Here is a 25286-nt window from a genome sequence, read left to right as displayed (position 1 = left end):
GACTTCTTTATCAAACCAAGTTAATTCTTCGGGTGTGGGCGGGTTTGGTTTTATATACCCGCAACTGGGGTCAGGTCGGGCTGATTTTTTTAGGCCCGATCTTACCTCTACTTTTTACCATGTGGTACCTCACATAAAATGAGTTTGACACCCCTGCACTACGACTTTCCATACCTTCTTAAGCACCGCGGCGACAAGAAGACGCACATGAACTTTAATCCAGGCAATGCCGATCTTAATGCGAGCAACAGCCAGCTGGAGATTATTGGGCTCGCCGTCGTCATCGGTGGCAGCCAAGTTGTCTGCACTGAATGAGCTCAGCAACAAAGCCAGGAACAAATTCAAAACCTATGGAGGAGCGAAGCATTATATTTCTTTCTCTCAAAAAATTCTACGCGATTTCCATTTTTCTTTGCAACTTACCACCAAGTTCCCAATGACCATAACCATCATGAAGACGGTGAGGCACATGGTCTGTCCCGCCACCTCCATACAATCCCACATGGTCTCTATCCACTCTCCGCACAACACTCGAAATACAATCAGAAAAGAGTGAAAGAAGTCATGCATGTGCCAACGGGGCAGCTTGCAGTCGGCCGCGATCTTGCACACGCAGTCTTTGTAACTTTTGCCAAACAGTTGCATGCCCACCACGGCGAAGATGAAGACGATGATGGCCAACACCAGGGTCAGATTACCCAGTGCACCCACTGAATTACCGATGATTTTGATCAGCATGTTAAGGGTCGGCCAGGATTTGGCGAGTTTGAACACTCTCAACTGTCGAGAGACGGGAAAAAAAGAAAGTATTTAATGCTAGCATAGTTAAATGGTATCATAGACATGTATCTCCAATTATGGCTGTGAACCAATTAATCATCAGTGACGTGCAGTTAGGGAGAGCAATTGAGGCCTTGTCATCATGAAAATATGAAATAAAAATTCAATTTAATGTATTGGGAATGGTATTTATTAGGTTTTTTCTCATTTCACTTGACAGTTTTTGGATTTTCTTTTTCAAAATGGCTGTGTTATCACATGTTATAAGGAATACAATGAGTATGTAACTTCTTACAGTGCTGAGCATCTTCATCTTTAGTGCACATCTCATCCCCAAATAATAGAATCAGTGATGATGCTAACAAGCTAACAGCATGTCAAGCCATCTAGTAATTTTTTTCTTGTTGCATGGACTTTTTTTTCATGATGGAGGATTACTTATCTATCGCTTCTTTTATTCAAATGGAGCAGTATGTGAAGTGTTTTTATGCTGGTGTCTGCAGATACAAAGTGAGGCACAAAATTTTCTTACCTCGTGGTGGAGGGCGATACTGAGACCAAGGATTCTGATTAACCTAACACCTCAGCCCCAAACAACAGATTTTGTGATAGTATGAGCAAGCGACGGCAAGTTGATCTGGTGATTTTTTTTTCTCTTTGCATGGATTCATAATGGATAATTACCTATCTATAAATGCTTTGATTCAAGACATGCAGTATGCAATATATTACTGTGCTAAACAGAAGCAGAGTAAGGCACGCAATTCTCTTGCTTCTTGCTCGACTGCGATAGTGAGACCAAAGATTGTTATTTGACGCAGAACTTATCCCCAAACAGTATAATTTGTGAGTATAAGCAAGCTAACAGCAAGTCAAGCCATCAAATCATTGATTTCTTGTTACATGGACTTTTCTTCATAACGAAGGCTAACCTATCTGTTGATGCGTCTATTCCAAACGACCAGCTCATAGACTTAATTTAGTTAAGGTGAAACGATAAAACATTGGATGTTTTGCTTTCTTTCCTTGCAAATGAATAAGATTTACATTTCTTTATTGTAAATCTGAAAGTGCCTCACAAGACACCAACCTTACCACACGTCACTGTTAATCATTATAATGGTGAAATTTTCAGTTAAAGCATTTACCAATCGAAAGGACCTGAGGACAGAAAGACCCTCCACATCTTGGAGACCAAGCTCTACTAAACTCAGTGTCACTATGAAACCATCAAAACAATTCCATCCTTCCTGAAAGTAGTAATAGGGATCCATGGCTACCAGTTTGGCAAACATCTCCCCAGCAAAGATGCCTGTGAAAACCTGCAGAACAACAGAGAATTTTAGTTTTATATTCCGTTTAATATAAGGCATTTGGTTTAATTATTCCTGCGTTAGAACGTGTGTCAGTTTTTGGTGTATGCCATACCTCCCAACACTAACGCTTTGAACGTTAGACTACCACTTTTCTCCCTCTAAAATCGCAAAGTTTAACAAGAAAAAAATCATCTTAGTCTATGACTGCTTTATTTTGAAGTAAGAATAAGTCTTTGTGCGTAAACAAACCACTCCAGCGATTGCGGTTTAAAACAAGCATGGTTTTTTTTTGTATATTTTGGAGATGGATTGTGTTTTCTGCGTAAATGGAAATGTGCAATACCATCTACCCTGTTTTAATGTAAAAGATTTGGTATATATGGTATGCTGTGTATCCAAAATATGGGCCACAAGGCTGTAGTTTGGACACTAACACACTGAACTGCCATATCCGTTAGATCATGTTCAATTTGGTCCCCAAAGTAGAGTATATTTTAGACTTGGTTAAACGAAGTCCAATTATTAGCAAAAGCTGTGACCGCGAGGTACAGCCAGACAGATCAGGCGCTCTGTAGGTATATGTGGTCGATTTCATTCATAAATTTGACAACCAAGTCGCAAAATCCCACGAGACCATTATGAAAGTCAGTTTATCAAATGTATCATTATTGTTATCACCCGTAATATGTTTTTAATAACACCCCGCAGACCGCCTTGCACATTTAGGACTAATAGAGGTCGGGAGTGGCAGAGGGTTAGGATTTAAATGTGTCAGGGTTTCCGAGCTCTCATCACATACGTTGCGTCAAGTACATGATGTGCACAGATGCCAAAATAAATCTGTTTCAGTAATATGAAACTTGGCAAACTAAGTTGTCCTTAGCACTGAGGGCGTTACACACATAAACAATTCCACTATGATGGTTGAGCAAAACTCTTTCATTCAACCCACTAAGTTGCACAAGCTAATTGTAGGATGATTACGCCAATGAATGCTTGCATCTGACAGTTCCTTGCTAGGAAGCACAATGCTGTGATTGCTGGCAAAAACTACTGTGCATTTCATTCTTGATAGAATGAATCAATAATTTTTTAATTTTTTGTTCTATTTTTATCTTACTTGAGATTTTGTACCACACAATTTTTTTCTGACACAACTTGTATTTATTTGATCAAACCTTGTTGGCACCACCAGTAAAACATTGAGATGGATCTAAAATAAAAACTAGTTCAGAAAGAAAACCTAGACAATTGTTGCAGAACACAATTAGTAACATAATTTGCAGACAGTAAGGCGCACCTAAAAACTCAAATTGGCCAGAAATTTGAAAGTGCTCCTTAAAATACCATATATACGCGGGAAAACAAGGTGGATAAGATTGGACATGCATCGTTACAATAAATGATACTGCATATGGTATCTGTTCTGCCTTTGAGAAACACATAGAGTGGTCTCCAAGTGGCCTCTTACGGATAACATGTTGATTATTTGTTTCTAAAGGGAAACCAAATAGAAGCGCAGAACTTAGACAGCAGCTCAGACGCAGACTTTCGAACTCTCGTTGCAAATCCTGTTGTTGCTTTGAACAATAATTGTTCGTAAGTATGAAACATACAAAATGATGTACTCTTGTTTAAATGGTTTTTAGTATGTCTTAGCTTAGCTTAGCTTAGAATGTAGGCAAGCTAATGGTACTTTTTTGTACTTTGTTTTGTTCTGTTTGTACTCTTGTTTTTACCTTATAAGGGTAATGGTTGAGGCCATTATCCAAATAAACAGCTACTAGAGAATAGAAGTCTGGTTATTCGGGAACTCGTTTACCAGCTTCTAGCTGGCGATAAAGGGGATACTTCGGAGTGAGGATCGCACAGTAACCGTTTACGAATAAATTAATTAGCTGTAGTGGTGAAACCAGATGTCATGATGTTAGTTTTATGTTCAATGAATTAAATTAATATTTTTTTTATTTTATGTAACCCTGGTTCTTAGTGTAAATTTAATTCCATGTGTTCTATAGTCCAGCAGAAATATTTCACAAAATAATATTTTTGGGAGGTGCACCTCATAATCCGTTGCACTTCATATTGCAGAAAATACGATATTTGGAAATCTGATCAAAATTGTTATCAAATATCAAATCATGTGGTACAGAGAAAACCCAATGAGTCATACTGCACCATCGTCTACCAAGCTGACCTAATTTACTGTATTGGCAATGAGTCAGTGCTATTGCCAAAAAAAAGGCCGTTATGTGCTGTTGTCAAGGACAAAGTGTGTTTTTTTCCTCATAATTTGCCAAGTTGGAGACTGAGTGCTGCAGATTAGTGTACAGCAAAGACATTCGAGCACAAGTTGAGGTAAGCAAGGCACAACGGAAATTGGAGCCTGACATAAGTGGGGGTGATGAGGAGAGAAGGTGGACTAGCTACATTAAAACTCAACTAAATCTTTCATGAACCCACATCAAAGCCCTATATACACTACGGACGTGTCGTTTTAAGTGCACGTAGCAAACTCACGCATGCGTGCAAGAGGCACATTTACAATAGTGGTATCTCTTACGAGCTCCTCTAAACATGAAAATTTCGATAAACCAGTTTATCTGGAACAAAAATCTTGGTCTATGTACGAAGGTAAATCTAAGCTACGAGCATCCCAAAGGCTACCACTAGGGACTGCTTGAAACCACCATCCGTTTGTCCAAGTTGGCAAATGTGCTTCCCACTATCAGACGCCTGATCCCGCCCTCTTGTTTATATTACGCAGCAGATTTGTTTTTATTGTATTGTATCTCCTTTCTGTGACTCTAGCGATGAGTTCTGGAAATTGAAATGGTACGGTGTTTTCTGAGGAAATGAGACTGAGGTCAATTGAAATGAAGCAGGAAATAGACAATAATAGTGTTTGTGTGAGTGACCTAGCTAAGGAGTACAATCGGTCAACATCCCCTATTTGTACGCTATTGAAACAGAAAGATGTCATTAAGGTTATAAAACTGGTGTGACAGTTCTTTCAAAATTGTGAACTACTATTCATGACAGGCCTTGTTGTTGTGGATATACAACAAGGAGCTAGTAGGAGATAGCAAGATGGAGAGCGGACTGGCTGTTCCGCAGGGTTCAGTACTTGGCCCCCTTCTTTTCAGCATTTACATGCTTCCATTAGGTGATATTATTCGTAAATATAATATCAGTTTCCATTGCTACGCAGATGACACTGAACTATATCCTCCGATCGAGGAATTGGCCCCTCTAAACTGTGGAAATTAGGAAGCCTGCCTCACTGAGATAAAAGAATGGATGTTTGTGAACTTCTTGCGCCTTAACTCTGAAAATACCGAAATGTTAGTTATTGGTCCATCTAAATGCTGTGACTTGTTCTCAAAAACTGCTCTGAACATTGACAAATTTATCATGACCCAGAGTGACTCAGTCAATAATTTAGGTGTCATATTTGACCCCGATCTGTCCCTCCAAACACTTGTTAAGAATATTACTAGAACAGCGTATTTCCGTCCTAGCAACATTGCTAACATTCGCCCTATACTGTCTTAGTCGGATACGGATATTATAATTTATGTGTTTGTTTCCTCCCATCTCGATTACTGTAATGCACTACTCTCCGGTCTCACAAAGTCCAAAATCAAGAGCCTTTAGCTGCAGTGAGGCTTTTAACTAAGACAAGAAAGTTTGATCACATAACACCAATTTTAGCTAACCGGCATTGGCTCCCTGTTAGCTTAAGATGTGGTTTTAGTATACAAAATCATACATGGACTTGCCCCCTCATATCTTTCAGATTTAATTTCCCCCTATGCTCCGGTCTGGAGCCTTCGCTCTGAAAATCTACTTGTGATCCAAAGAGCCAAGAAGAGATCTGCAGGTTCGAGAGCGTTCTCCATTCGGGCCCCAGTGCTGTGAAATGCTCTTCCCCCCTGAGATTCGACAAGCGACCTCAGTGTAAATGTTTAAATCTAATCTTAAAACACACTTCTATTTTATAGCATATGAATAACCTGAATTTTATGTTATTGCAACATCCATTGCAGTCTGGTCATCCTGAAATGGGGATTATCTCATGTGCAGTCCCTTCTCAAGATTTCTTCATTTTCCTCATGTGAGGTTTTTGAGTATTTCCTGGCCCTCATGAAGGTTTTAGATCAGGGGATGGTGTAATAGTAGTCTGTGGTTTGCAATAATCTGAGGTCTGTGAGACTCTGTGATTAAGGCCTAAACAAATAAACATGACTTGACTTGACAGACAATTTACAAAGACCTACAACTTGAGGCAGTGCTATGTACAACTGGAACAGATTTTAATTTCTGCCATGGCTGAATTGAGAAATTTAAGAGGAAAATTGGTTATGCAAGTGCAGGCTTCAAGAATGAAGAAGAGTTTTTTCAGCAAAAGGGTGGAAATATTTCTAAAACTCAATGTACATCCACTAGCTCCAGGATTTGAGGGAATTCAACCGGAATAACGTATTTTATTACCTCCCCAAAACTAGGAAAACATTTTCAGGGGTTCCAAAACCGTGCTGAGAAGCATGTGAAGAGGCAGACATTGACCACATGCATCCGTATGCATATGTGACGAATGGTGAGTTGTTTTATAGAAAATTGTGGGATACCCAAAACATTCAAGGTGCTCTATTTGGGGAATCTAACAGAAAAAAAATATTACAGGAAAAAAGATGTGTACCTGGTAAAAAAAATTCTTCTGACAGTGAGCAATAAAAGTAACAACAACATTATGGTAGAAACAAGTTATCCGCACCGTGGAGCAGTGGGTGTGCACTGAGGAGGAATTATTTGTAATGGAGAGGACAACATTTGCACTAAGAATATACGAGACTTAATTCATGGACAAAAGGGAAAAATGGATGGACTTTATGAGAACTAAAGACACCACTTATGAACAATGAATTGGACTTTGAATAATGACTTAAGTGACTGAAAATATTCTATGAGACAGTAGTGGCAAGCGCCCTCTTCTATGCGGCAGCGTGTTGGGGAGGCAGCGTCAAGAAGAAGGATGCCTCTCGTCTCAAAAAATTGGCTAGGAAAGCGAGCTCTGTTGTGGGCAAAGAGCTGGATAGCCTAACAACAGTAGCTGAGAGACGAGCACTGAATAATAATAATAATAATAAAAAGCTGAGGTCAATCATGGACAATCCATCGCATCCACTACACAGCATTATCTCCAGACAGAAGAGCAGTTTCAGCGACAGACTGCTGTCACTGTCTTGTACTACGGACAGACGGAAGAGATCTTTTCTTCCTCATGCCATGAGGCTCTTTAACTCCACCCGGCAGAGTAAAGGCCCACATTAAACCACACCACCTACATTGGATATTACCGAATCTTATTGCAATATGTATTCTGTGTAGCACTATTTAGCTATTCTATATAACACGCTACAGTGGGCATTTGCACGTCACACTGGGTATTTGTATATTTTCATTTTTTGGCTTTATTATTGTACTGTTCTCAGCTCAGGGATGCTGCTGGAAATGTGAATTTCCCTTCGGGGATGAATAAAGTATCTATCTATCTATCTATCTATCTATCTATCTATCTATCTATCTATCTATCTATCTATCTATCTATCTATCTATCTATCTATCTATCTATCTATCTATCTATCTATCTATCTATCTATCTATCTATCTATCTATCTATCTATCTATCTATCTATCTATCTATCTATCTATCTATCTATCTATCTATCTATCTATCTATCTATCTATCTATCTATCTATCTATCTATCTATCTATCTATCTTAAGGATGGTAAATATTCCCCAACACTGCAATGTTGCTATTGGTGGTCCCCCTCCCTTTTTTTCACCTTTGCTGCCTTTCGTTTGTTGTACGTTCCCCCCAAAAAAGCGCAATAAAAATTCAGTAACATAAAAAATAAAAAACAGAAAAATAAAGAGTAAAGATGTAAACATGTTTGTTTGGACTTTAGTTTACAGTAAATGCTTACGTAGCATCGAGCTACTGTAAGAGCACAATCCTGGAACAAATGAAGCTCCTATAAAGCGCTACCACTTTATTCCTCAGACTGGGACCCAAAAAACGTGATTCTTCTCACCAAATTGCCGACGGAGAGGACTCCCTCGAACTGTTCCGTCATGGGATAGTGCTCCATGGCCATGAACAAAGTGTTGAGGACGATGCAGATGGTGATGGCCAAGTCGACAAACGGGTCCATGACGATCAAGTAGACAATGTGCTTGATCTTCAGCCATTTCGGATGGCACTCCCAGATGAGGAACGTGTTGGCAAATTTGTACCAACAAGGGGGGCACTTCCTCTGAGATTCCTCCAATTCTGATGGAAACGGGAAAAAATGAAAAGTTATAGGTTATGGTGACTTAACTCTCGTGTGACTTTCTCTCAGCAACAGGGACAATGAATGTTTACTTTGGACTATAACTAAGGTATTTTTAGGGCTACAAAGACATTTAATGGGACAGTGTGCATTATTTGACCACCAGATTTTGCTGTATAATGTCGTGAACAGGGTTGGGTAGGGTTACTTTAACTTGATTACTTTCAATTACTTTCGGATTACTCCAATACCAAATATGCTGATAAAAGACAAAAGAAACTAAATATGGATAAAATTACTAAATTTTGTGCAGGCTTGGGGAGTAACGGAATACATGGAACGGCAAAAATGATGTTGGCAGGCTGTTTGGATTTATTTTCATTTTGTTTCTGTCGCATTTTATGTTAGTTTTGCCGGAGATCAAAGAGATCAAAACCATGAGAGAAAGCTTACCACGTGTTGTGAGGCATAATTTTATTTATTTTATTATCATATTTGGTATTGGAGTAATCCAAAAGTAATTGAAAGTAATCCAGTTAAAGTAACCCTACCCAACCCTGGTCGTGAAACCTATTTTATTCATTGAATTTTCCTTAAAAAAAAACATTTAAGTGCTTCTAAAAATCCATTCAGACAACAAAGTGATACAGAAAAAGTACAATTGTAGAGAGATTTGAAATACAAAGAACACAAACAACTTAATACAACTTTAAGTGAAGTCGCTGCGTTTTATTTAAAATAAATAGCTTGTAGCCTTTTTAAAGTACATATTTTTGGACATTTTCAATTTGAGTGGACAGGACAATAAATAGTGACAAGAAAAGTTGAGTTGGAGAGAATTATTGATGATGGTGCAGTCATCGGCACAGTCTAATGCAACAAACGAGTCACACTCACAAATTCCCCGAAGTAAAATAATAATAAAAGTACACTATGTAATATTTGACCATTAGAAGTCGCTATACTGTCTTGCGACTGAAAAAGTTCTAAAAAGCACAAGGGGAGAATACAAACTACGGTGACTCAAAGTCATCAAAAAGTAAATTTACTGATAAGTTTATCCTTATCTTGATAATAGACACCTGCAAAGGAGACTGCATTGGAGGCCAGTTTGTAATTTTGACTATTATACCTCACTGTTACTTTGACAATTATGCACAGCTTACATCATTGACTCAATTTGCCAATAATGTTGCTGTTCTGTTGCTGTTGTTTTGCTTTTATAATGCATATGTTTACTGCTAGTCCATGTATTTTTTAAAATCTAAATTATTATGTTTGATCTATTATTATGTTTATTTGTGTTATATATTTCTAGTGAATCAAGTTTTTTTCTCTTTACAACTAGGAGGTCCAAAGTAACACACACTGTCCCTTTAAAAGAACACAGGTTAGGTTAGGTTCAAGGAATAGTGGTTGCGGGCATCCTGGAGAGTGACGTAAAGCCCGTTCCCTCGTTTTTTTTTTTCAAAATTTCTATTTTATTTTCTATTCATATTTTCTATTTGTCAGTGTAGCATGAAAATAGTGAAAAGTAAGGAACTCCAACCCAAACCCCCCAAAAGATGAAAGAAGAAGAGTTTATTCAAGCACATCCAGGAAACGCACGTACTCGCAAGCATACCAAGAGTGACCTGACTTAGACTGTGATCATGGCTTTGAGCCGGAAGATGGTGGCAAAGAGTAAATCATTTCCAAATTCCGTACAGCTCCTTTGACATTGACATATTACATTCTGCACCATATTTCTAAGGTGACAAAATAAGAATACAACGTTAGATAGGATTGTATACCTTCTAACAGAGTGTTGGTGACGACGCTCATCTGACTGTTGGCTCTGTCTTTTCCTTTGAAGGATGAGTTGAGCTGATCAACGGACACCATGAGCGAGCCAGAATGTTTCTTCTTGATTTCCACGTCTGTGGTCTGTACTCAGAAAACAAAACAGAAATAAGATGTTGAATAAACACAATTAAACGTATTACGGAGCCCTTTCGAAGCATTTTTTTGAAATGTTAGCACAACCCTTTCTCTTTGAAAACAGTAAATTTAAAATCTTTGACTTTGTTTGTTAGGTAGCATGCCAAAGTGTAGCATTTTTATCTTTTTATGAAAACGGAAGTCAACCTTAATCCTTTTTATGAACAATAATAGGTTCTCTGCTTTCCAACCAGTCTAAACAGTTGTATTGTTGTTAATATGTTGATGTTGTATACATGGAGTTTAAATTAAGGAGCCTACCGTAAATTCTGGAATACAAGCCGCTACTTTTCTTCTACAGCTTGTTCATTGTTTGTTTAATTTTATGTTTGTTTTTTTCTGTAAGGCGATGGTGTCAGCAGAGACTCCGGACGTGCGACGGTCCCCTGCCGGGGATCTCCCCAACTGTGGTACCCGTCAGTGCCCCATGTCAAATGTGTAATCAAAACAAAGCATCACAAGGGCACGTAACGGGAGATGATACAATGTGATTTCTGCCAAGTGTTCTAAATGTCAAAGTGAAGAATTCACTGAAGCTCCGTAAACGAGAAGAATAACTATGACTCCTTTCGGTAGCCAAATGCCTTGTCATCTAAATAGTATTGCACATGAATGGATTAACTAGATTCCTGCTGTCTCTATGGAGTAAGATTGTGATCTTGGCAGAATCAGCGGGGAAATGTCCGGTAGAGAAAAGTAACACATTGTGTCGTGATTAAGACATTTCTCCGTCCACAGCTATCAATCTCAATCAACTAGCGCAGCAGTCAAAATAAATTAAATTGGTATAAACTTATACGCAGGAGTTCAACAAAAATATTCTCAAAACAAAACTCCATATGCTGCTTTTGTAAATTCATAACAGCCTGTACACTCGCTGAGCCATGCGACTGACCTTAAGCTCTCCCATCCCTTTCACACGTGACAAAGTGAAAGAGAGGAGAGCAAATATTGTTCCTACTACAAAAAACATTTTTATATATGTCAACATTAGTTACTATTGTTGTAGAAAGCTGATAATAACTAATGATAAGGGAAGTTTAACCGGAAATTAACTTGAAGCAAACAGTCTTGGAGCTGACAATAGCCTATTGTGTGTAGACATCCAGCGGAAGTCATGGGATGATGATGTTGCAGGAAGTCACGAGCTGTTATGCTGAGTGAGCCAGAGCGGGCGACCATCACGAGATATCACGAGTTTTTTGAGGACAGTATAAAGGCCAATGTTGAACGTTTCTGGATCTTTGAACGTGTCTCGAATGCAATAAAGAGCGTTCCCTTTTTACCATATCTCCTCTCTGCGTATGTTTTGGGGCGACGGCCTACGAAGTTCTCCAAAACTATGTTGCTGAAAGATATCGGATTTATCACAGCCTATTATGACGTCAGTTTTTGACTTGATAAGAACTATATACCCGATAATTAGTCAGCTGCCGAAACTACTTCCAAGCATGTGGGTATCATGGTTTTTGTTTCACTCCTGCATTTATGTCATGTCAATTTAATAAATTTTGACTGCTGTGCTAGTTGATGGAGCTTGACGGCTGTGGAAAAAGTCCCCAAACGAATGTATTAATTGCTGCACAATGTGTTACTTTTCTGAACGAGACATTTCCCAGTTGATTTTTTTCAAATGTAATAAATAGATGTGAGTTAGCTCATTTTTTATGGCTGTTTTAAATTTTGAGAGAATTTCACAAAGAAACAGTCACCCATTCACTAAAATACTCATTAATAGGGACAATTTTGACTTGTCATTAACCTATTAAGTGTGTTTTCAGTACATGGGAGGAAACAGAGCTGGAATTAAACCCTCTGAGACAGACAGTCTTCCGACATGCCACTGTTCAAAAACACAGTATTAAACAGAATCTGTGTTTAGACTGGGCAAAGCTAGGAAATATTAAATGTACAAAGTGTTCATAACCCGATTAAGCTAGCTTGCATCACACTAGATCATAGGGCTGCAACTAAAGACAATTTTAATAGTTGACTAGTCACTACCTATTGAAATAATCCGATGAATAATCCGATAATAATTAAATAATAAAACAAATATGATGTACATTTTGTGAAGTACATTTAGTGGTCAACTGCAAAGACTGTAACAAAACTAGTTAACGATTCTCAAAAGTTTGAAATCAAAGGTTTTAACAACCAACATTTGTAATTTGTAACAGTTTAACAACCTACGTTTGTTCTTCAGACTGGATGCTTTTAATTTCAAATACGTTTGTCAGACACTGTCTTGCATATTGCTCAAGATCTCTTTCATAGCAAAATATATGCTCAAAATTGGATAAAGATTGTCATCAAAACCCTATTGGCTTGAATGTTACTTACAGAGGCGAGTCAAACTACGTTTTATTCAACTCTTTGTAAATGTTCATTCATCACTGAGTTACTGCCATGATACGCAAGGTCCGTTTTGCAAACTTTGCAAGTAGTCCTTTTATTCACCGTATCCAGGGTAAAATGCTCCCAAACCTTGGAAGTTTTAGTACGGGTACTTGTGTTGACTCTGTCATTTCTGTACGTTACCGCTCGAGACAGATGCTATTGTGCATGAGCCACTTTCAGGAGTGTTTTTAATCATGTTAGTGGCCTAATAATGTTAGAAAAACGTGTCTGGTGACAATGGTCGACAATGGAATTAATTGTCGACTATTTCTTTAATGGATTTGTGTCGACAACATCGGCAAATTGTTGCAGCCCTACCATATAGATGCAAAAATATCACCATAGCGAGCATATGGAGATAGCTAGCATGTTTCAGTGACTCCAAATGCTACATTTATGGCACTGAAAACTTCAACACATCCTACACTTTAGGCTATGATTTAAAATACATAACATGATGACAGTCAACATGCAAAGGCATGCTGGTCATGTCAAGAGAGGAATTCAAACATTATTTGCTGCTTTACCATGCTACGTTTGGAGAGAAGTTGAAAAAAACTGGTTGATTGACCATACAACTGAGCTGTTATCATGCTAGCTAGAATGAGTGGGGATGTTTTTATTGAGGGGAAGGGCCGGTATACATCTTGCACCATCCAGCAGCAGCGCATAACTGAAGAAAATGTAATGGGACGGCCTAAGGAGAGCAAGACGGGAAAATAAGTAAAAAGATGGAGGCCAAAGGAGGGATTGATTACGCTAGCATGGCCTCAAACCAGGAGAATATGCTATCGCTCAAGTATAAGATTTACTTAGTTACAAACCACGCAACATTTAGAATGACTTCAGTCAAAGAAACATTTTTTTCCAGGAGAAACCACAATCAAAGCATAGCTGATAATGTTTTTAGTCTTTGAATACAAAGTAGCTGAAAATGATATGAAAATGACAAAGCTTACAAACGGGGGATTTTTTTTTGCTACTTAAGGACTTCTGAAGCACTGCAATAAATAAATAGATAAATAAATACATTAACAGATAATTTCTGAAGTGATTCACTATTATTTTTTCTCTTTTCTTAAAATACACATTTTCTGTAAACTAAATAGAATTGTACTGGAAATGAGCACATATAGTTAAATATGACGGAAATGTTAAATTCTCTTTCATTTTAGTTAAAAAGAATAGCTATTAAATTTTGAATTTTAAGATAGTTTAAATTAGGTAAATTGTCTGACATCTACCATACTGGAAAATTATTCTCCTTGCAGGGTTTGTTTTCCTAATCTTAGTTTTTTTTTGTTTTTTTTTAAATGAGCAAAGTTCCCAAGTTCAGTAACTCATTTCAAAGATGATTTGTTATTTTTAAATTAAGAAAAAATAGTAATATTGTGTCTCACCTCCTTTTACACATAGGTTTGCAAATTTTCTTATTCTTTTTTATTCTAAATGATTGAAACAGCGTTTTTTTTAAATGGGCAAAAGTGTGTCCCATCCGTCATATCAGATTTATTTTTCTTTTGATATTTGTTTTATTTTACTGAAACAATAAGTTAAAAAAATAAAGTAAGACAAACAATCTTTCAAATTAAAATGTATTTGACCAATTGTTTTTCTTATTTCATCTATAATAATATGCCGATAGGGCATGAGTTGTATTTATATATTAATTAATTATTGTTGCAGTGTGCATGAACCCAGGAAATTTCCAATCTGCAACCAATGCGACCTTAAAAAGCTTTTTGAAAGCAACAAGATATCACTAAAATGCCTGTTATTTTCAAAGCTATTTGAACCACTACTACTGGTTAAGACGAGCTCTAAATATGGAAATAAAGAATCTATGATCACAAAGATTTTTTACTAGTCTATCATTTTAACCATCCAAGATAGAAAAAAATCCAAATGTTAGGCTTAGTGTATTACGTCCCTGATAATATAGAGATCCTACTACAAGCTTTTCATTGTCACACTCTCCAACATTCAGTAGACTCAAATACTGAAAGTTATTATTAAAAAGTTATTATTAAAAAAAAACAAAAAAACAATCACCAACAGAGACTGCTCTATCTGATTCACACCTACAAGAATACCCTGAAGAACCATTTGATAAGTTTGATCCGAATGAAAAAAGGTGGAAAGATATCATTTTTTTTTTAAAGATTCACAGCTTTGAAGTGGAGGGAAAACAATTTGAGAGCCAGAGGAGCTATCGCCAAAGGGGGAAGGAGGTAGCGAAGAAAAAGCTGCGGGGACCGAGGCCGCCACCGTCATGCCTAAACTGTATCGTGTCCCTTAGGACGTCCTTACGCTGTCATCAGTGGCTGCCTTATCTATTTTCACCTCAGGCAGAAGCCGTCTGCCGGGCCCGGGGCCGATGAGAGACACCACGCCGTTGCAGTCCACCGTACTGTTCCTCTTCCCTCCCGAATGGGGCGCTAACGGGTGGATGCGCGATGAGCCCTGGCTGTAGCCGCTGTAGCTGTTGCGGCGGAAAGGGATGAAGAGGGAACCCCGCCGGTCCTCGCTCTCCTCCACCGTGCTGTGCTCATCGTCTGCAAACTCGTTTTCCGAGCCCATGTCCTTGGAGCGACCTTTGAAGCTGAAGATGCTGCTGCGACTGTTGTGGCGTGACATGAAAGGCGAACCGGGGATGCTCAGGAGTGACTGGGAGAGGACAGACGGACAAGAAAGTGTTAAACTCGTGGCCTTAAAAATGTCGAAACGTCAAAAACAGGGGGTCAGAAGAGTGCTTTGATGAAAAACGACATTTTCCTCAATGCCAGTCGAATACGTTATTTGCAAAGTGACAGCTCAGCACCATTACATGCCAGTGGATCTGTATCAATGAGTGAATAGTAAATTATCCTAAAAATGTAAAAAAGTAGATTTTGCCTTGGGCAAGACACTGAACGCCTAATGCCCTCAATAAGCAGGTCGACACCTTGCATGGCTGTTGCAATGGTGTCCCCGTTATTGTTGTGTGACTGCGTGTGTGAATGGGTAAGTATGTAGTATAATGTATAACGCTTTGAGTAGTCTTCAATTCCTTGAAAAAAGTTATATAAATGCAGACTATTTACCATATGCAAGAAAGACAATTCAATTCAATTTCTACCTTAGGTTAATGTGAGTGAATGCATTTGCAACAATAGCCGCTAAAGTTAGCCGTAGCATTAGAAAAATAAGTCTTGGATTCAGGCTAGTGACATCTACCTCTGAACTTCAGAGAATTGGAATAAGTAACTAAATGTGAATATCTAAAATCTGTTATGTAAATAAACAAATGCTCGAATGGGTTTTCATCCGTACTTTACCTGGTTCATGATTGATGTCTTCCTGCCCAGCCGGCTTCCTGGGAAACGGAGAGTACTTCTCTTGCTACCGTCATCAGACTCAGACTTGACCACCTTCTCGCTGTCACCCTTCTCTTTCTCCTGCTCTTTCTGCCGCCATTTTTTCTTGCGATTGCGACGCTCCTTCGCGCTCTTAGAGCTCAGTTTCGACACCTCCGAAGAACTGCGGGAGAGATGACCTCCACCCTCATCCTCCAGTGCAACCTCTGATACCGTTCCTGCAGACGTCACCATGGCCGCGGCCTGAAAGGGATAAAGCCCATGATGCTTATAGACGAAGAATCTCCACTTATGTGGACCAGGCTTAATGCGCCTTGCACACCTGTGTCTCCTCCTGCTGCCTTTTGAGCTGCTCCAGCATGGCTTTAAATTCAGCCTCCTTTTGTTCAGCTTCTTCGATAGTGGCCTGGTTCTGCTCCTCGTAGGCCATGGCCACCACAGCCAAGATGAGATTGACGAGGTAGAAGGAGCCCACAAAGATGACCAGAACAAAGAAGATCATGTAGGTCTTGCCGGCCGCTCTTAATGTCTGACAAAACACAACAGATTCGGAAGATTGGGGACTGAATAGCAGAAAGATGAGACACCGTTCCATCCTCCCCGCAAATTTATAACTTAAAACACACAATGACTGCGATTAAATCGGTAACCTATAATCCCGTCAAGTTTTTTTGCCCCCCATGTCCAAGTCATTGAATTTTATCTCAAGTCTGCATTTTTTTTTTTATCTCAAGTCCACACTTTATTCAAGACAAACCCATTTGTCCTTAATACGTTTTTTTTTTTTTTTTAATTCCAACATTGGCCTCTATTAAATAAAGCATGTGGATGTTTAATTCATTTTAAAAATACTGTTTTTTTACTTTGGACTTGGACTAGTGCAATATAATGCTACGTTGGCTATAATTCCCAGTGCCTTGCTGTTACGCAACAGTTTCTTTCCTGTTAAAAATGTCCTGCAGCGTGGGTTGATTCAATCTTGGCTTCTTTGCTTTAGAAAATAGACTTTTCTGAGTAGTATGGAAGGGTTGAGTTAGTTTTCCATCCCCTTTTCTATTAATTGTAAATAATAGCATCTATCCTTTCATTATTCTAGGAAGGGTAAGCTTATTTTCTCTTTCTCTCTTTCATGTTTTATTTTGTCCATTTTATTTTGACCCAGCGTTTTGTTTTCTTTTGTACTATTGTCCTACATAGCTAGTTTTATGAGCTTCCCGATACAACAAACATACAGTTTAAAATATGATAGATTGACTGACATATTTTTAGGGCTGTACAATCATTTCTTCAGCTTCATAAAAATCTGCATTTGGAGTCCTTAGAAACACTACATCCGTTTCCAAATTGGTAATGGCAATACGATTATATCTTTCAAAGGCTTGATCAGCAAAAATGCATCAATTGTATCCGTACATAATTAATATAAGTCCTTTTTTTTTGCAAGCAATGCATGAACACAACTTGTAAACACACGAGACACAATAACGAAGCTCAGTTTAAATACTGAACCATTGTCCATTTGTGTAAAGATATTGCACATGCTTTGTTTCTTCAAAATAAAATTCCCAAACATAATAAACACTGGGTTGAAGCTTGATTAATATTTTAAATAGATTATGATTTATACAAAAGCCTGAATTCTGATCTCACTCTGTTTGTAAATATATCTGTTGACAGAGACATTCAGACAAACTCTATCTCTAAGCATTTTGTACATATATATAAAATATAAATACAGTATGTATGATTTTTACCAGCATGTACAGATTTTCCCAGAAATCTTGAGTCATGAGACGAAAAAGGGTGAGAAAAGCCCACCCGAAGCTGTCAAAACTGGTGTAACCATAGTTGGGGTTCCTCCCAGCTTTCATACACGTGAACCCCTCAGGGCATCGTCTGAAAGAGAGGCAGGTAAAAAAAAATGAATGAGAGGTTAAGAGATAGAATGCATCTTACGACTTACCCTGAGTCTGAACTATTTCCACACAACAGCGCATCATTCTGGCCTGGGTAAAAGTAGAAATTAGCTGTGGGAAGACATAACATGTTTGCATTAACTATAAATTCATGCTTGGAGTGATCTAATTAAATAAAGCAGTTTGGATCATCAGGTCATCACAGCTCACTATCATTCATGATGTATTCATCCCAGTCGAAGCCCTTGGAGCCATTGGACAGGTACATGTTGGTGGTATTGACGGGCCAAAAGACACATTTTTGCCGCAGGTTCCCCATGAAGAGCTGCAGTCCGATCAGAGCAAAGACACTGAGGCAGAAGACGGTCAGGATCATCACGTCGGAGAGCTTCTTCACGGACTGGATCAGGGCGCCCACGATGGTCTTGAGGCCTGACGCGGACATGTGCAGGTAAAGGAAAACTCACAGCTTCAAAAAGATGACTCCATGTACAACAATCACGTACGCCTATTAAGTTCTTGATGCTTTTTTGTATTAAAAAAAAACCTAATTACTAATTTCATTTTCACTTCTTGGTAGTTCTTATGGTCAATGTTTTTGTTGAGCGAGGTTTAATTTGGTTTCATAATTGCTATAATGGTGGTCTGTGCAGCCCTTTGAGACTTTATGTGATCAAGGGCTATACAAACAAATATGACTCGATAATTCAATTGTTTTGCTGTGTCTCTTCTGCTTATTAGGATTCGGTCAGACACTGTTTTTGATAGCCTTGCTTCTGTCAACCAGTCAGATCACTCCAGTTGTCATGTCCTGCACGGTCGTCATGGCACCAAGCTGGTCCCGCCCCTTGACACCGGCTGAGACACATTGACTTGATTGCGTGTGGGATACTTAAGCGCTCCTTTTGGGACTGCCCGTGGCCAGACCATTGCTTAACTTTAAGGAAAACCTGTTCATGCCTGTTTGTTCTGAGTAAATGCCTAATTTGTAATTTTGATTGCCTTTAAGCCTGTTTTGTTTTGTCTTTGGTCCCTGTGTGTCTGACAACTTTTATTTTCTAATCAAAGTGACGGATCGTCTACGCATTTGAGTTCCTACTTCCTGCTTCCTGGTCCGTTTCATGACACCAGTTGCTTAAGTCTTGTCCTTGTGTGTCTGCTGATGCCCTTATAATCCTTAATACATTGGAATATTGAAGACTTCACCCTACCCTGGCCATGTTGAAATATACGCCTAAACTGATTCAAATGGGAATTTTGATTTCCATGGTTTCTGCTGTCGTTTTAAAGGTGTATTATAGTCCATGGAGGTACCCATAATGACAGCGCCTTATAAAAGGTCCACTTTACACCTGATTTTGTACCACACTTTCTTTTTTGCTTCATCCTGTCCTCATTTGACAGTTCTTACTTACTACCTCCTAAACCTGCCCACTGTTCTATGACCATTTTTTACTTTACTACCCATTTACCAAAATCATCTTTTACTGGTTCCCTACCAATCTACTTTCTTGAGCACTTCCGACTCTGAGTTGGCAGGATGAGGAGACATTTGCAAAGAATCCTCCTCTGTCATTCTAGCACATGGTCCATACGACTCAACACACGGTTCCAGCTCTGTTGTCCTTGAGGACCCCCGCTTGGTTCATGTTTTCACAGTGTGCCAATGTCCATATGTCATCCGTATAAAGCAGAGGAACGAGTGTGAATGTTTTGAGGAAAGCTCACAATCATGTGTGGCTTTAAGATATATTTTTAATCCAAAGTGGAAATACCATATTTATGGACCTAAATAATGGAAAGAGAACAATAAAAGTGAGGCTTGTGGCTTTGATGTCTTGAGGGCTTAATATTATGTGGCCCCACTTCAGTTTTTCTCCTGAAATATATTCTTGAAGCTCATACTATGACAAGAAGTTATTGCACAAGGTTTATATTTCTTTAGATAAACCAATTATTATAACTCTCTGATCACATTTTCTCTGTATTACATAAATATATTAAATTAATAACATTCAATTACTTTTAAGTAAAACAAAGTAAAAAAATGAACAACTGTAATTATGGGATGTTTTCAATTCAAGCATTATTTAAATATGTAATAGTGGAACTATGCATCTGGAAAACAAAATACTCATACTTATGTTTTTCAAAAACAATCCGCGAATACATCAATAACTAAAGGAAGAAAGCATCCCTCAATAGTTGCAACTTGAAAGTCAACACATAGTCCATTGAACAAATCACAGCACAAAGCAGGAAGTGAAGACGAGAAAGAGGAGAAGCCAGGCGAGGCGAGGAGGAGTAATGAAAGGTGCCATGCAGGTCATTTAAACGCCAAGGCTGAAGATGCTCATCTGTGAACTACAATTAAATCTGTGGCGACCACTAACTCTTTCACTCATGCGAAAGCTGAAGGCTGTTTTTTCATGTTGTTTTTAATGCATTAGCGATAGTGTCAACATAAAAAGTATACACAAACTTGGACAAAATATGTTCTCATAATTTATCACCAATAACTTCTTGGAAAGTGATTTTTTTCTTTAAATGCCAAAATGCAACATCCGTGGTCCAAGTCTAAGATCATAATCTCATGATCACAAGCAAACTCATGAAACATGAATCAGAATATACTTGCTTGTTTTAAAAGTCTATTATTTAAATAAAAGGAGTACAATTAAAATGTTCTTATAGGCTTTTCCTCATATTTGTGTAAAAAATGAGAATATTGTTTTGATTATTTCAGTATTGTGTTATTATTTTTCTTATTCTAGTAAAACAAAAAAATATTTCTTGAAACAGGCAAAATGATCTCCTTTTTACCATATCTTTTTCTTCTTTTTTTAATTTCACAAAAAAAGGAATCCAGACCAGTTTTTGAGTCGCTGGCCACATTTCGTTCAAACATTTGGCAGAGGGGCCTGGCCAGGAAGATAGTTGAGCAGACTACAATCTGATACCTTAGCGATACATATGGAAAAAATAAAAGGCCTATCAAAGTTTTCTCATGTGCATTCATAAATAGATGTACATGCTACATTACATTTTATGTTCTTTTTAAATAAATCCATTAATGTAAAACACGTGATTTTAAAACACTAAGAATTAAAGAAAAGTAATGTTATTACCCGTTTATGCACTATATTGGATATAATGCCTTTTTTACATTTGATAGATATGATAAATAAAATAAATATAAAAAATACAATAATAGAGAACCAAGACTGCCACCAAAACAACAATTAATGTTTATTATTAGTAATATTTTACCATTACACATATTACTATTAAGTTTACCAATTTCATTAGGCTGACCAGATTTAAAAGCTTGGTGTGGCCTGAGAGCGGTAGTTTAACCACCACTGTTCTCAGCAATTTTTAAAAAACAATTTCACTGTATATTTACTTTTCTTTCCTGGGGAAAAAAAATATCAATCTGTGTAATAAGAAGAATGAACGACAAATGAGCCAAAATATGAATATTTTTCGCAATGTATTGTAGTTGCGGTTATGTTCAGACACCACTTTACCTTCATTTGAATGTGACTAGCCACATACTCAGGGTGTGCAGACCTTTTGCAACCACATCTCATATCAGTTCCACACTGTAAATTGTATTTAAAAAGTGGGAACATTTTTAGCTTAGTTTTTATCATGGTATCTTCTTGACATATATATATTTTTTAAATATTTAAAATACGGCATTGGAACAAGGTTGTGTACACTTTATATGTGTGCAGTATATGTGTGCATGTGTGCCACATGCTGAATTCATCTCATCTGTCATGACATTTTAAAAATAATTTGCAAGAGGGAAACATTTGGTGGCTTGGAAATCGACACTATATAAAAAGAAGAAAAAAAAAGCACTTGTCGCCAAGCATCATGCAGCGCTGATCTGCAGTCGATTAGGCTTTGCAGTCTCTAGAAATGTCAATACCAAATTAAATAAGTACAATTGAGAAAAATCGGCCCGGCAATTGACAATAACCCATTCACTTCCAATGACGGTTATTGACCCTTTGCACGTGACGTCATGTTACCTTCCCTAGCAGAATGGAAGCCATGATGGACGGCAAGGAGATCCCTAGCCAATAGCACTTCAATGAGCAATTGACTTGAAACAAATACCAATAACCACGACAGAAGAATATAACCATGACTTTTTTCGATGGTAATTTATGCGGCGGGCTTTGCCAACCGGCAAGGTTCTAAGCCTATTTGGAATCTTATTCTATCCGTTTTGATAATGACAGAAGACTATGTTTATCTGCAAATCAAACGGAGGGACCCCTCAAATTATTCCAGGATTTGAAGCTAGCATTTTTTACAAGGTACACTCAATGTATTTCTGAGCATATTTAAGTTAAAGAGGTACGAGTCACTTCAAAGACACACAATGTAATAAATTACCTAGTGCTAACTATCTAACGTTCGTGTGTTACGGTTGCGATTTCTTACTCCGTAAACGAGCTGTTTTTATTGCAATTAACAGGCGGTTCTTTCGAATATCACATGTTATCAAAACTGGTATAAGCATATTACGACGAAATGAACTGTCAAATTATCAACGGATAACAGAGGAGACAAATGTTCAGTAGATTAAAGGTTATTCAGCCAAAGTGATTATTTTCAACATGGTCAAAAATGCTCGTGCTTTACTGTTCTATAACATTCCCCAAAAATTTAGTTACAAAGTCGTTCTAGTAACGTCTATGCGAGGAGGATTCTTTCACACCAGAAGTGCATTTTTGGGCACAATGAAGCACAGCAACACGTACCAGATAGAAATAACTGGTAAGATCCAGACTTTTTTAAGCTTTTAGATCAGCACCGGGGTATGGGGACAATCCATTCGCAATATAGTGGTACATATCGTGTGGACTAAAGTCAGGACCATTTGGCTGTGTAAATATGTCAGGATGGAGAAGGTAGGGGGTCGGTCCTCAGTTTCTCTAAATAGCGCCCTTTGTGCAATTCGACAAGATGAGCCATCTCATCCGACAGCTGCACAATATTATTTGACAGTCATTGCCAAAGTCATTGGTGTTGTATAATACAGCTGTTTTTGCTGTTGTTGTCTACTGTTTACTGGCCTCACCCACTGTTTACTACAGTTAACTGCTGTCTTCCATGGTGTCATCACATGGTTAGGTCACGTGTGCAAAGGGTCAATACACATCATGTCAACTCACTGGTGGGTTGGAAGCAAAAAGGCCGATACTAGAAATGACATTCCAACTGCCAGTAGACTGCTAAGCCTATCAAAAATGTATTACTACCATTTTTGATTCATTAAAAAAAAGTAGAAAAACGATTCCATTCGCTTCTTGTAAGAAAGAAAAATGATGCTGGCTAACTGCTAAGCTCAGCCTTCGAGTTTAAATGGGGGAATCTCACCTGGAATGACAGAAATAGTTTTCAATGCTCGGAGAACCCTGAACGTTCTGAGGGCCGACACATTCCCGAGGTCCACAAACTCGGTTATATATCTGCAACGAGGGAGGGCGACACAAAGAGCAGAACTCCATGACACACCACACAACACATACGAGTACGACACGCACGCATGGACGTGCAGGAGGCGTCACCACCGTCGACGACCAGGAAAGAAGTCGGAGAGAAAGACAGAAATAGAAAAACATAGAGAAGAAAAAGAGAGGCCTGGTCCGACTCGTGGGAAGACGAATGAGAAAGAGGAGGAAGGAAAGAACACCCAAACAGAACCACAGCTAACATCAACCCACCGACTCGCCCTCCCGCCCACACAGACACCTGGTCTCTCTTACCTGGGATAACCGATATAGTTTTCAAAGCCCTCAGAACTCTGAACGTACGCAGAGCTGACACATTGCCTAGGTTTACAAACTCTGTTATATACCTGCAAGGTGGATCAGACACAGGAACTCAGCAGTCAGGAAAACGCAAAGAACGTTCTCATATCACATCAGAATGAGAATCAGTTAGAATATTCACATCATATATGGTGATGATTTCAGTTTTCAAGTATATCAGTTTGATCATTCGATCATTACGTTATTATTTTGATCAACACTGATAAGTTTCTTCTGTTTTAATATTGTACGAATGCAAAGGAGATTATATAGGATGCCAGTTCCTTATTTTGACTATTATGGTCCACTGTTGTTTGTTGTTTGGACTATTACATCATTGTTGCTATCAGCCAATCATGTTGTTGCTCTTTTATTTTAACACCTCTAGGGCTGATTTGTTTTTGTAGCCTTTAAGATTTGATAAAAAGAGGGGGCTAGAGGAGGGCTGAAGGAAAGGATGGAAATCTCTTATCTGAAAGCCCTTTCCCTGTCCTCTTTGCAAGTTCAAAATCCATTGATGTCATCCTTCCCGAGTGTCTAATAAAGTTAAACTTAACAAACACATTATTACTTGTGTTATGAGCAATGTTGGGAACAATGAGTCACCAAGGAATGTGTTCCTAGAACGTGATTGCTTTGCTAGGTAACAAGTACTGTACTCTATTCCACCCTGGTCATCCTGGAAAGGAGGATTACCACTTGTGAGGCCCCTCCTCAACGTTTCTTTTTTCCTCACGCTGAGGTTTTGAGTTTTTCCTTGCCCGCATGTTGGTTTAAGATCAGGTAATGGTGTAATTGTAATCCTGTGCAGTCCTTTGAGACATTTTCGTGATTAAGGGTTATATAAATAAATGTGACTGGACTTGACTTGACTTGACTGTTACGTGTTATTACTAAAATTGTGTAACTCAACTGCCGTCACAACATGGTGCATTACTGTGCTCCTTATTAAAAGCAAATCAGTAATAACAACACCCTTTGATCAATAACTATTCATCCATGGTGCACAGTATAACACTGAATAAAACACTGACACAATGGCCAGTAGGGTGGGTGCTATATCTACATAAAAAAACAACTAAAAATAGTTACAGTGGCGCCATCTCAAACATGAGAAAGTAGGAATTTATTTTTACTCATATTACATATACATATATATATATAAATATATATATATATATATATATATATATATATATATTTTTTTTTTTTTTTTTTTTTTAAATTAAAAATAAAATACTGGAATCAGGGGGTCAGTTTATAGACACATATTTGGATGTACAGTATGTCACCCGTAGCGAATCAAAGGCAGCGTGTGGAGAGGGGGGCAAAAATTACAGTATAAAGAAATACAAGTATATCTG

General features: G+C 38.2%; 1 protein-coding gene across 5 annotated transcripts in view; it reads right to left on the bottom strand.

The window, feature by feature from the left end:
- Positions 1–25286, bottom strand: part of LOC148364535 (sodium channel protein type 8 subunit alpha-like) — an 83532-nt gene that overhangs the window by 23270 nt on the left and 34976 nt on the right. For 2 of the 5 annotated variants that reach the window (XM_088338676.1, XM_088338679.1), the window contains exons 6-17: positions 23489–23580; positions 18299–18520; positions 18136–18199; positions 17927–18068; positions 16495–16701; positions 16134–16415; positions 15127–15483; positions 10230–10362; positions 8197–8435; positions 1929–2102; positions 424–780; positions 175–348 (exon numbers count right to left, since the gene is read on the bottom strand). In XM_088338676.1, coding sequence (XP_088194802.1) covers positions 175–348; positions 424–780; positions 1929–2102; positions 8197–8435; positions 10230–10362; positions 15127–15483; positions 16134–16415; positions 16495–16701; positions 17927–18068; positions 18136–18199; positions 18299–18520; positions 23489–23580 — 2443 coding nt within the window. Of the gene's footprint in view, positions 1–174; positions 349–423; positions 781–1928; positions 2103–8196; positions 8436–10229; positions 10363–15126; positions 15484–16133; positions 16416–16494; positions 16702–17926; positions 18069–18135; positions 18200–18298; positions 18521–23488; positions 23581–23877; positions 23970–25286 lie in introns of all 5 variants that reach the window. The other 3 variants (XM_088338677.1, XM_088338680.1, XM_088338678.1) reach the window with 3 other exon arrangements.

Source organism: Urocampus carinirostris, chromosome 6 (assembly GCF_059441175.1).
Source record: "Urocampus carinirostris isolate Australia breed hairy pipefish chromosome 6, RoL_Ucar_1.0, whole genome shotgun sequence".
NCBI lineage: Eukaryota > Metazoa > Chordata > Actinopteri > Syngnathiformes > Syngnathidae > Urocampus > Urocampus carinirostris.
The sequence above is the reverse complement of the archived record's forward strand: the minus strand, read 5'-3'. Positions and strand labels throughout refer to the sequence as shown.